Below are 13,008 nucleotides of genomic sequence, written 5' to 3'. Positions count from 1 at the left end.
GGACAGTTGAGTCAGCCAAACAGCAGCTAATAATAAATAATCAATAAACTTTATTTGTTAGCTGCCCCATAACAAATTGTTTTCTGGGCGGCTGAAAACACAACATTAAAACATGAGACACACAACACATTAAGGGTGGGGGAGAAAATACAAAATGCAATACAAAATGATTTAAAAGACATTTTAAAAATCAAAAATCCACCCCCAGCACAGTGCCTCCAGTGACTGTTGCTGGTGTCTATCTTAAGTTTCTTTTTAGATTGTGAGCCCTTTGGGGATCCCTCTTATTTGTTTGTTATTTCTCTGTGTAAACCGCCCTGAGCCATTTTTGGAAGGGTGGTATAGAAATCAAATAAATAATAAATCAATTAAAATCAGAATTTAAAATTTAAACAGCCTGAGTGAGCAAAAATGTCTTTACCTGGCGTCTAAAAGAACAAAGTGATGAAGTCAGCCGGACCTCACTGGGGAGGCTATTCCATAAACGGGGTGCAACCACCGAAAAGGCCCTCTCCCCGGCAGCCACCCGCCTCCTCTTGTTTGTCAGGGGCACCTGGAGGAGGGCCTCCAAAGAACATCTTAAGGGCCAGGTTGGGACATATGAGGACTTATGGGGCAGGGTGTTCTCTCCTGCTGCTGCCAGGACTACCAGCCTTGACCCTGAACCACCATTGTTGCTGCCCCAACACCAGCAGCCACCTAGCACAAGAAAACAACCAGGTAATCCAGGTGTTGCTAAAGATTCTTTCCATCTCCTTCTTGCAGGGGGTTTGCCCAGATGGGGACCCCATCTCCCTGCTACAATTGCCAAACCCCTGTACTACCATCCTTCATCATCCCACCACGCAAGACCCCAGGGCCGCGGAGCAAACATCAGCATTCCTGCTTTGCAGAGGATTGCTACAACCGAAGAGGTGAGACTGAATGTGAAGTGCATTGTGGGTCTCTTCTAGGTGCAGTGGCCGGTGTGTGTACTGAAACACTTGGGCTAAGCTGGCGGAAGGAGGAGTGCAGTCTTTAGAGGTGCTGGGCCAATGCGCTTTACAGTTTGCAGAAATGGAAGTAGAAAGTTTTTTAAGCAATTGATTTGGTCTTCATTGAGTCTGAAGTAGCAGAAACCGTCAATGTGCACTCCTTGTGAACATTAGAGGCTTAAGAGTTTTAGCAGCCTTTAAAAGAGTCCTAAAAACATATCTTTTTAGCCTGGCCTTTAGTGATTATAGGTGGACCTCGGCACACTCAGTCCTGACAACTGCAGGCGGCAATTGATATCTAACCTTGGCATACGCAGGTCCAGAAAGGGTTAAGAACTGCATATCCATGGTTTTTAGGTAGCTGGAAATTACCTCTGAGGTAACTTCCGACCACCATTGGACAAAAGGAGCCATTTTGTGGCTCTATTGTGTGTGTGTTTTAAAGATTTTTCCATGATTTTCTGTGGAAAACTGGCCAAACTTGGGGGTTTGTGGGGCATTGCTGCACAGCTGGAGAGAGCACAGTACGTTCCTTTTTTGCTCCGCTTTCTGCCATTTTAAAACCTTTTTGCCATTTTTTCACCTCCAGGAACCTCCAGGGTGTGAGAAGGTATAAAAATCAGATAGATCGATAGACAGACAGACAGATAGATAGATGTGAGAGCCATTTCCCATCATCCTGTGCAATGTTGTGCTTTTCTTAATGCCAGGAACACCCCTTTAAGAGAAACAGAGCCCGGTTGTACACCAGCACCACTTTGGAAGGTGTGCATAGACAGTACCCTCCATGTGCACCTGACAAAATGGCCATGAAATTCAAGAAGGCTCTGTTTCTCTCAAAGGAAGCCCCACAGACACTGGGAAAAGTGCACCATTGGGAAAAACTGGCCCCACACGGTGCTAGAGGGGTTGTGTGGCGTGTTGGGCTTTGGCCAAAATTTCACACAGGCCTGATAAACAATTCACCAGGGAACTGCATTGAGGGCCATTGGGAGTTGTCACTAGCTCCTGGACCTTGCAAAGCACGCTGGTCTAGATCATTGTAGCAAAGGTCTGGGCACATTTTTTGGCTTGGAGATAAAGCTCTTTTGCAAAATGTGTGCCCTGTTGCTGTCTTAAGAGAAATAAGGCTCAGTGCATAGGAATCTTTCTCTGGCGTGTGGGAGAGGCTTTCTTCTTACTGCTCCCATGGCACTAGCCCTGACCCAGCATCAGTAGCTTGATTCATGCACAGGAGAAATGAAACAGAAGAGCCTCACTGCCAGAGGAGTGGGAAGCAGGGGGTGCAGGCAGATGGATCAATGTGTGGATGGGGCAAACTCATGTGTGAGTTCCAACTCAACAGGCCACCATCACTGGGGCTCTGGGTGGTGAGTGCATTTGCCAGCCTTCTCTTGCGTCTGCCCTCTTGTACAGAGCCCCACGTGCCCGGAACTCATTGTGTGCATCCCCAAAGCCGGCACAGGAATGGCTTGCCTAAAGTGATCCACCCCAGTGAAGAGCACGACAGTACCGGCTCTACCGTGGCCACCTGCCTAAGTCAAGGCAGCTTAATCTGTGACATCGATTCCCTCATCCTGGAAGACCTTCAGGAACAGGATGAAGAGGACAATGGCGAGGGCAGCAATTAACCTCTGGACACCTGGAGGAGGCCACTCGCTAGAGGAGGATGCCAGGGGACCAATCGGTGGAGGAGGCTGGGGCAGAGGGAGCCTTGCTTGATATTGCTCCAGGCTCCAGGCCTGCCAGCTGTGATCATGTCTGTGATTGATGGTTCTTCATGCCAGGGCCCACTTACTGACCCTTTCTGGGCTTCTGCCGGGCTTTGCACTTTCTCTCTTTATATGCCCTTTCCTGCTTTTGTTTATCATTGGTTTCTGCTAGGGGGAGCTCATCTTCCCCACCCCTCACATGTCTGTGTTTCACTTCAACTGGTTCCATAGTCATTCTCTCTCAGAGAACCCTGGGAACTGTAGTGCTGTGAAGGGCCATTGGGGTCTCTAGCCGCGAATTCACAGCATCGGCACCAAAGCACAGTTTCCAGGATTCTTTTGGGGAAACTACATATAAAACCAATATCTACCTGCAGTGTAGATGTACCCTTTAGGTCCAACCAGCTTTCCTGCATACTTACCATTGCTGCCCATTGGCTTAACCCGTAGTGGGCAAATCCACCTGTGCTTCTTGAGTCTTCTGGAGTTAAACCCAGTAGAAAGCTGCCCTGCAACAAGCACACATGGTCCTCTAATTCTAACTCAGCTTTTCTGCTTTTTCTTACCCAGAAGGGTAGCTTTTTGCTGGTTTTTATGGGATATATGAGATACGGGATATATTGATAAGATAAGGAGCAGATAGGCTACTATGCCACTCCCATCTTAGCAGTCCACAAGACTACTCTTCCGGTTCGGCTTCTGAGATCACGTGGAATTTGGAGTGGGGAGAAGGGGGAAGAGAAGACACCACACCCACCCACCCACCCACCCACCCACAACTGTGAGTTTTAATGGGCTTTATTGAGGCTAATGATTACATGTGAGCAATAAGCGTGCAAGCAAAATACTTATTTATTCCATTTCCCCAGCAATTTGTAGTGCGGTGTTTTCAATTAGCAATTAAAAGCATCTTTAAAATCATTCTCCCTGGCCAGAATGCAGAGCTGCTAAATTCACTTCAGCCCCACTAAAAACAAGCAGCTAAGGAATTCAGTTTCTGTGTGAGAGGCATCTTATCATCCGGTTGCTTAGCTAAATCTCAAAACAATCTCACAGCCCAGCTCTGGCAGGAAAAAGGCATTCTGTCCCACTTTCGCAGGCAATCTAAATACAAGCAGTTTTTAAGATTCACCCCTTTCCTTCTTTAATGCAGCTGGACAAAGCCTAGCAATATCAGTTATCTCTAGTTTGTTCCCTAGCACAATGAAAACATTTCTTCTTGCTGGCTACTGGCGAAGCTTCAAGCCTGAAAGGAGGGGGAAAGCAAATGTCCAGCTTGTTGTTTCAGTGACTGAGCCAGAAAGGCTGAAAGGAGAGAAAGAGATTGGATGCTAGTTCTGATGTAGTTAAGCTGAGCCGAAAGCAAGGGGAGGGAGAGGGGCGAGGGAAAGAAGGAAATGGATGGCAAGGAGAGTTAGCAGAGAGAGAACTCCCTGCCCAGCCGCAAAAGAAGAGATCTAGCAGTGGGGAAAGAGGGATTACAAGGATGAGTTAGTCTGGAGCGCTGAAGGAAGACATTGGTAGATAAGCAATTTACCGGGTCAGTCATTTGTAGACTCAGGAGGCCTTGAGGAAAAACGCCGGGAGGGCGGGAAGCTTTCCAGGCAACTTAGGTGAACAGCCCAGGAATGGCTAGGAAGCACAGGCAGACTTCACATCTCAACCCAAGGGGCAGAGAATGTCTCTCCCTTATTCAGGGCAGACTTCCAGCTGCTTCCCTTCCCATGCTAGCTCTACATTGCTCTGTTCCTTCTTCCCAGGCTTGGCTCTCCTGTCCTCTGATGAGGGGTTACATGGCCTCTTCCAAAGAAGTAAGACCATGCCTTGCCTTCCCTCTGCCTTTGTGTGGCAGGGGTGTGTTCTTTTATACCCCTCCTCAAGGCTGTTGTCCTATCTCAGATCGACCCCCTTAATGATCTCTCAGCATCCTTGACATAAACAATCAGCTTCCCATGGTTCTCCTCACCCTTATCAGGGTAAGGAGCCAATCAGAGAGAGTTTGATGCTAATTTGGATGGGGAACATTCCTGAGGCAGCTTGACCCGGCCTGGTCAGCTAGAGACAGAGTTAGTGCCTGTCAGTCCAGAGCGAAATTGTTAATCCGAAGAAAATGCCATTCTGAGAGAGATAGCATGTGAAAGAGTCAGCATTTTGTTATCTAAGATGCTCCTCATAAACACATAGGCATTTCTTTATCTAAACCTGTGGTTTCTAAATATGATTCTCAGCGTTTAATATATGATTGCTCTCAGCAGTTATGCACAGGTCTATGCTTTATCCTTGACAAGCATAGCTCAAAAACAAATTTCAAACCATGAGCAGAAATAAGCAATTCCATTTGACTACTGTAGTTAAGCAAAATCAAAAGCTCACATCCTAGTTGTCTCTTGCAAAAACACACTCACAGACTTCAACTTGGCTCTCTGGGTTCTCAGAGAGGAGACCCCAAATTCTAAAAGGGGGTTTGCCATAGGGCGTTTGTTCATATCAATATGAGATAGATACACACAGAGACCATCCTTTATGATAACCAGCAAAGCACAGGGGTGAGTGGACCAAGCTGCTTTCTCCTCCTCATTTTAGTTTTGTTCCTGCCATAGGTATTTGAGATTGAAAGGCCTCAGAGTAAGATGATATATTTTTTTCATGGAGGCTGCAGGAAGAATGTGAAAAACACAACCTGTGGTTTTTTTGGTGGTGGTGGTGGTGGGGGCAGTGTCGTCCCTTAAAGCTAGCTCAGCAAGAGATAAAAGACTCCAACAAGAGCATAGGTTAGAAGTGGGGGAGAAGGGCCAGCTAGTGGTGATTCACAGGCCTGGCTTGGTTCACAGACCTCCAGTTGCCTTGGGACCAAAAATCAGAGGCAGGGACCAAAAATCAGTTCTTGGGACCAAAAATCAGAGGCAGGGAAAGTAGAGGGATCTCGTTACAACCACTACCAGTGCTCTGTTACTCCTGAGCATGAGCTTGTTGTGTGCTGTTTTCCAAGGTACCCTTTGCAGCAGCTGTGCAATATCAGCACTGAGCTCTAGAAGCTCCGGTTGTGAGCATGTGTGATGGCTTAAACCTTGGTCTCCAGTTATACAGCTTTCAGATTTTCATTGTTCTTTTTCTGTCTCTATGAGCATGTATTTTCTGTTGGATGTGAATGTATATGATAACCAACCAGGTGCTCTCCTTTCTTTCCCTGGTGTTAAAAATAAATAAATAAATAAATAAATAAATAAATAAATAAATAAATAAAATTTTAAACTGATTGTGTTTCCAACAAAATGTTGTCTGATACTGACATTGTCTGAAAATGTTGTCTACCATTTCTGTCACTCAGAGGGCCACCAGCAACCTGCGTAATATTGATTAGCAGGCTCGTCCATGCTGGGGGAGAACTCTCTGGTAGAAGTGCACAGGTTTTGACTGAACTCTCAGGCCATCAACGCCACAGGCCGTAGTGTGGGGAGTCTACAGCATGGTATGTGTAGAACCGAGGTCCAGAAACAGAAGGTGTGGTGGTAGATGGTCTGGGGTCAGGCGGCAGGGCAGTCTGCTTAGTTACCCAGTGTGATGAATTGCTCAGACTGGAGTGTGGACCTGTGTGTAGGGATTGTTGGTGCCTCCTCCTTGGCTTGTGGGCTCAGCTGACCATTTCCTGACTGGGGGGTCAGCTGACAGAATCCAGGCTGCAGCCTAGAGAGTGCCCTTGACTCACAGAGCCTCATCTCCCTGGCTTGCTGAGGGACCAGAATGCTGGGAGGCTCGCAGCTGGTAATCCTGGTTCAAAACTGACCGCCCTGGTGTCTTTCTACAGCCTCTAGTCAGGGCATTAGTCAGTGGCAGCAGGTCATATTTTTAATAGTCATGTTTCTAAGCTTCCATCATTGCAGCAGTCCACCCGCGATGGTAGAGAATAGTAGCCTTGGCCCAAATGTGCAGGAGCTGGGGCTGCGTATACAGTAATTCTGCCAGAGAACCAGCAGTAGCACTGTTCAGCGAGTATTATTGTGGAGGTGGGGTCCAGGCTAAGGTAAGTGCTTGTTTAAGGCTGCCTCTTCTTGGCAGAGTTCATGGTAGAAGCAAGCCTTGAACCTAGGACTTCCTGTGCCATAGCTTAGTCTCTTGGCCACTATGCTTGGGATCGGGCGACTCAATGGAGCTATGTGCCTACAGCCCCAGCAGCCAACCCAGGGAAGGAGCAGTACCCACGGCCCCTGTTTGTGTACAATGAACAATGAACAAACTGAAGTTGAGAGGAGAGCTGGTCTTATGGTAGCAAGCATGACTTGTCCCCTTAGCTAAGCAGGGTCTGCCCTGGTTGCATCTGAATGGGAGACTTGGTGTGTGAGCACTGCAAGATATTCCCCTCAGGGGATGGAGCCACTCTGGGAAGAGCAGAAGGTTCCCAGTTCCCTCCCTGGCATCTCCAAGATAAGGCTGAGAGAGATTCCTGCCTGCAACCTTGGTGAAGCCACTTCCAGTCTGTGAAGACAAGACTGAGCTAGATGGACCTATGGTCTGACTCATTATATGGCAGCTTCCTATGAATCTAAATAAGATGGAGGTACTCATTGTGGGAGGCTGGGACTTAGGAAGTGTTTTAGATCCACCCATTCTGGATGGGGTTACATTCCCCCTGAAAGATCAGGGATATAGCTTGGGAATACTTCTGGACCCAAACCTCTCCCTGATATCTCAGGTTGGGGAGTGTCCAGGAGTGCTTTTTATCAGCTTTGGCTGATACACCAGCTATGTCCATTTCTTGAGAGAAACGACCTTAAAACAGTGGTGCATATGCTGGTAACATGCAGGCTTGACTACTGCAGTACGCTCAATGTTGGGCTGCCTTTGTATGTAGTTCAAAAACTGCAACTGGTGCAGAATGCGGCAGCCAGGTTGGTCTCTGGGGCCACCCATAGAGACCACATTACTCCTATTTTAAAAGAAAGACACTGACTGCTAATTAGTTTCTGGGCAAAATACAAAATGCTGGTTATTACCTATAAAGTCCTAAACAGCTTGTCCCGGTGTATTTAAGAGAGTGCTGCCTTCCTCATGAACTCTGCTGCCTATTAAAATCATTGGGGGAGGTCTGGTTGCAGCTGCCATTGGCTCACTTGGTAGAGACCTAAAACCGGGACTTCTCTAGGGTTGCCCTGAGGCTCTGGAACATACTCCCATATGAAATTAGAGTTTCCCCTTTTCTGGATGTTTTTAAGAAGGCTCTGAAGACATACCTGTTTAGTCATACTTTTAGTTTATTGTTTTAAGTTTTAGAGTGTTTATCTGTATTTTAAACTGTTTTAATTGTGTTGTTTTTTTAAGATTGTGAACCGCCCAGGGATATGCATATAGGGCAGTATAAAAATGTGTTAAATCAATCAGTCAGTCAAAGTGTGGATCAGTTATACGTCTTCATACTTTATTCTGAGGGCAGAATATGAGTTTTCTTGCCAGAGAAACTTGTTTAGAACTAACACGAACAAGCAAACTAAGCAGAATTATGCAAAATAAACACATTTATCTTCATGTGTGGATTTGTATAATTTATTCTGAGTGATGGACTTGATTTTATTTGGAGCAGAATTTTTATTTGGGGTGGGGAAAAGTGGGGTACAGAATACGAACATTCTTAGCTATTACACAGATCTACAGAGGTTAGCATGAACACTCCCTCAAAAACCAATCTTGAACTTGTGGCTGCTGGTGCACGTATATTTACAAAGAAGTCAGCTGCTGGCTCAAGCAGAACACACCAACAAGCATTCCTCTGGTTGCTTGGTTTTATGGGTTGTATGCCAGACCCGTGTTGAAAAGCCAGTTTCGCTCTGCTGGGCTTCAAGTTTCCGATCTGTGAAAAGTATGGCAGGGAGTCCTCTGCTTAGGCCTGCTCAGACGACGATAGATTGTCAGGAACGGCATAGCTGTAGTGTACAGAGTCTCAGATATTCCAGCTGTAGTATTCCAGCACATACAATAATTTATCTCCTGGCTGCTCCCAAGTCTCTGCGCTGGAGCCAAGCTGGAGAACTGCCCTGCTCAAGAAGGAAATTCTCTACTGAGGAGGCTCCCAGTGGTATCCTCTTCAAATGAAGTTCCTTAAACTGCTGCAGGGTGGTTTTCTGCCACAGGGTGTCTCAATCCCATCAGGAGTAACCACTTCTATAATATGTGAGTGTGAGAGACAGAGTATGTTGGAGAGAGTGCAATTGTACCTGAAACCAGGAGCCAGCATGGGTTTGGGTGTGTTTTTTTTTTTACCTGTAGCATGGATCCAGCTCCTGCCACCCCCTCTTTTGCACCACAAATTCTGATATCTGCATGGAATGCTGATTTCCTCTTCTGTTTTGCCCCTCTCCCACATGGCAGGCAGGCTGTCTCTCTGTATTTTTAAAAGAATGGTGCTTGTTGAAGGTTCTACTTGTAGATGTATATGTTTTAAACCAAGGGTTCCCAACCTTGGGTCCCCAGATATTGTTAGAGTAATACTCCCATCATTCCTGTGTCTTGAAATATGATTTGTCAATGGTTTAGAAGATAATTTGGCACATTTTTTCCCTAAGTTGAAAATTTGCAGTGGGCGAGGGGTTGGGTGGGTTTGTGATGTCACAAGTTCCCAGCCAATCAGCACAATGAAGAGCCAGTTTCCACAGCACACTGGCAGAACCTTTTTCACCTGAGGGCAGTTCTGGAGAGAAAATTGGATTGGCTAATGACAACATGGTAAATGCACATTCAGAGCTCAGTGACTGAGTATGTCTGTACCCTTCCCTGGTGTGTGTCCTTTCCTACTCCCAAGAGGGGCAGCTAGGTGCCTGGAGTGGGCCGGATCATCATTGCCACCTTGCGGAGTGAATAGGCACCACCACGATACTCTGCCCAATAGACGCCATCCTGATAGCGGCTTCGGTAGTGCCCTCCCTTGTACCAGACGCCATTGAGGTTGGAATGGGCACACATGTTGTACCACCAGCCACCCTTCTGATAGTGAGCACAGTTCCCTGCGGAAGGAGAAGAGGGGAGGGAATCAGAGGGCTAATCAATGCGAGATGTCACAAGGTTCACCCTGGGAAACTGAAAGGCTGTCACTGTAGTGACTTCCACACTTCTCTTTGGTCATACTCAGGTCTGCATAAGATTCCTAGGGTATCTCTGCACAAGCAGCTGCCGCACCGCCAATACGGTCAATACTCCAGCCATCCTAAACATGGGAAAGGAGCACAAGTACACACATTCCCACCCACCCTAATGTTCTGGTGAACCATTGTCTATCATTTGTGTGGGGAGGAAATTCATCTGTATGGAAATTCAATGTATGGGTTTAATATCACTGAATTGAGGGGGCAGTTCAGTCATTCCCGCCCTGGAAGCACATAAGTAAAGGCACTCCAGGTGTGCACATCCATGCTCCTACCTCAAGCATTTAGGATGGGCTGGCTAAAATATCATCTAAGCCAGCCCACAGTGTCTCCCTAAGGAGCCCTGCAAATTAGATAGCTGCAAATCTCTAACATAAAACTCTTATCACCCTCACAAAGCTATGATGTTTTAGATTTCTTTGGAAGATAGCCATGACAGTTATTTATAAAGGCCGTTCACATGAGCAAAATGGCTGGGGCTAGGGAGGGCTGGGGAAAGGCAGGAGCCTACCTGCTTTCCCACATATGATCCGAGCCTGAACAGGGCTCCACTGCCCAGGTGAACAGGAGGCATGGGGAAGAAGCCAGGCCACCAGATAGCCCACAATGCAACACGTGAGCAATGTGGTGCATTGGGAAATCTCTCTGCTGTTGGGACACTCTTTCTCCTGGCCTCTATGGTTTAGATGGCTGCCAGCAGCTTGGCAGCAGCTGCTGGCAGCCCAAGGACACACACATTGAAGTGAGGTAGGAGGCATGCACCCATCCTCCTACCTCACTTTTAGTCTGGGTTTCAAAACCCTACCTAGGGGAGGAGTGGTGGGATCACTCCCAATCCTGGTGCTGCACACGACTGGGCCAGCCCTACCTGGGGTGGCTTTGTCCTACCCCTGTAGGGCTGGTCATGTGAACAACCTTTTAGATTTGTTTGACCTACCTCATCAACAATGCTCAGGCAGCTTTATGAATCTCAAAGAATTCCATACAGCTATGGAATTCTACTATGGTTTCAGGTACTGGATACTACTATATGACCATCGTTTTTGTTAAGTAGATGGTTCCGCGGATACTTCAGGATGATCAATGCATGATGGTTAAGAATCCCTATCTAGCCTTGGAATGTAGTAGAAAATGGCAGAGAAACATTTTCAAGCCAATGTGGAAGTTTGAATGTAGGAGAGAATGAGACAAGCAAAAAGAGGCAAGGAGCTATGAGTGATTCTTCCATGAGGGCCCCATAACTTGTGAATGTGGAAGAAGTCAATTTTAAAATTTAATGAAGTCATTCACACAGTCAAAAACTCTGTTCTACTCGGGTTTGAAAGCTGTGTGTGCTCCCAATTTTTGGTTATGTGGAAGCAAGGTAGGAGGAAACCCTGGGTAGATTTCCTTCCCACCTTGCTCCCACACAATCACTTCTACCCAGGTTTTCCTCTTACCTTGCTTCCACACCAGTGTTTCCTCTAACAAGATGTTGTTGACTACAGCTCCCAGAATCCCCAGCTGCAATGGCTTGTGCTTGGGAATTATGGGAGTTGTAGCCAATGACATCTGGGGATCCCCGTTAGAGAGAACACTGTTCCACGCAACCAAAAACTAGGAGCACTCACAGCTCCCAAACCTGAGTAAAACACAGTTTTTGATTGTATGAATGACCTTTGTATATCTAGCCAATGTGGGTTTAATATTAATCCCTGCTAAGTGGGCAAAGAGCCCACTTTGGCCCTGCCCTCTGTGGGTCAAACACAGGGGCAGGGCCAGCCCTAGGATAAATAGTGCCCAGAGTGAGGAGTGACTTTAGTGTCCCCACCCAGAGTGTGTGTTATCAGTGTTGTCAGCTTGTGTGACTTATGCAAGCTCAGCTTATTCCTTTGAGTAAGCGGGCGGCATACCTCCCTGCCGCCCACTTCATTCCCCCTCTCGGCACAGCTCGTCGGCTGGCTCCTTTGAATTCTCAATTGGGCAGCAGGGTATCTCCCAGTCCCTGATGCCCGGCTCTTCAATGCCCCCCGCTCGGCTGGCGGCCGCCCCCTGCGCAGCTCCAAGACCCCTGCCGCCCTTTCCCTTCCTAGAAGCCATTTGCGGCCCAGCCGGCGAAGGGGACGGGAATGGCAGGGGAGTTCTCCTGCCGACCCCTTGAAATGGGAAGGGAAGGGGCAGCAGGGGTCTTGCGGCTGCGCAGGGGGCGGCCGCCAGCCGAGCAGGGGCATTGAAGAGCCGGGTGGCAGGGACTGGGAGATACCCTGCCGCCCGATTGAGAATTCAAAGGAGCCAGCCGACGAGCCGCGCCGAGAGGGGGAATGAAGCAGGCAGCAGGGAGGTATGCCGCCCACATACTCAAAGGAATATGGTGCCGTTCTGGGGGGGGGGGTAAGTAAAGGCCCCCCCGTACTCTTTTGGAACCCCCCACCCAAACCAAAACCACCCCGTGTCCGGACCGGTCTGGAGGCCTTTAGAATGGCCTCCGAACCGGTCCGTGCACATGACTAGCAGAATCCATCTGCATCAAGCTAGATAGATAGATTAGAGATCCTATCTCCTCACTTTCCTATCTAGAATGGAGTTCTCTAATAAATACTCATATTGATATGAAACTATGAACTGGCTCTAAGTTATTTTACTCTCAGCATACACGCATGCCTAAGCAAATTCCACTGTGTTGTGCCTCTGTGCACTCTGCTATAATGAAAAAGGGTTTCTCTAACCAGAGATAATTCCCAACTAGTATACTTGAGTCAGTGAGGCTGTGCGCATGAGCAGCCCTAACCAGGTTTGGGCAGTCCTACCTGGGCAGGGCTGCTTGTGTGAAGCGCCAGGATCAGGGCCGATCTTGGTGCTGCCTTCCCCAGTAGGCAGCACCTACCAGTTTTACCTGGGTTAAAGGGCATGAGTGCGCCCCTTACCCCAGGTCTGGGATCATGTGTGTGCTCAGGCTGCCTTCAGCCTAGACACAGAGCTGAGCTCCCAGAGCGCCTGGCCTGAGGGGGAATCCCTCAATGTATTGCACTGCTCACGCAGTGCATGTTGGGATCCCTGAAGGAAATCCATTCTCCCAGCCTCCAGAGATCTGTGCTGCTCATAACAGCGCAGATCATGTGGATGTGTGAGCCGTGCTCCACAGAGAAGAGCAAGGATTGTCTGGGGAGATGGTAGGTTTGGCCCAGTCTTCCCCGCTGCCACTGCCCCGTCCCC

General features: G+C 47.9%; 2 protein-coding genes across 4 annotated transcripts in view; one reads left to right on the top strand and one right to left on the bottom strand.

Moving 5' to 3' along the window:
• SHFL (shiftless antiviral inhibitor of ribosomal frameshifting) overlaps positions 1-5,942 on the top strand; it is a 48,680-nt gene extending 42,738 nt beyond the window's left edge. Inside the window, exons 8-9 of the mRNA XM_053299920.1 lie at positions 766-914; positions 2,391-5,942. Coding sequence (XP_053155895.1) covers positions 766-914; positions 2,391-2,605 — 364 coding nt within the window. The 3' untranslated portion in view covers positions 2,606-5,942. The remainder of the gene's footprint in view (positions 1-765; positions 915-2,390) is intronic.
• A 2,136-nt stretch (positions 5,943-8,078) lies between these two features.
• Positions 8,079-13,008, bottom strand: part of ANGPTL6 (angiopoietin like 6) — a 38,841-nt gene continuing 33,911 nt past the window's right edge. For all 3 annotated transcript variants that reach the window (XM_053299917.1, XM_053299919.1, XM_053299918.1), the window contains exon 6: positions 8,079-9,678. In XM_053299917.1, coding sequence (XP_053155892.1) covers positions 9,485-9,678 — 194 coding nt within the window. In that variant the 3' untranslated portion in view covers positions 8,079-9,484. The remainder of the gene's footprint in view (positions 9,679-13,008) is intronic.

The sequence above is a fragment of the Hemicordylus capensis genome, chromosome 2 (assembly GCF_027244095.1).
Source record: "Hemicordylus capensis ecotype Gifberg chromosome 2, rHemCap1.1.pri, whole genome shotgun sequence".
NCBI classification, from domain to species: domain Eukaryota; kingdom Metazoa; phylum Chordata; class Lepidosauria; order Squamata; family Cordylidae; genus Hemicordylus; species Hemicordylus capensis.
Note: the sequence above shows the minus strand (reverse complement) of the source record. Positions and strands in the feature narration are given on the sequence as shown.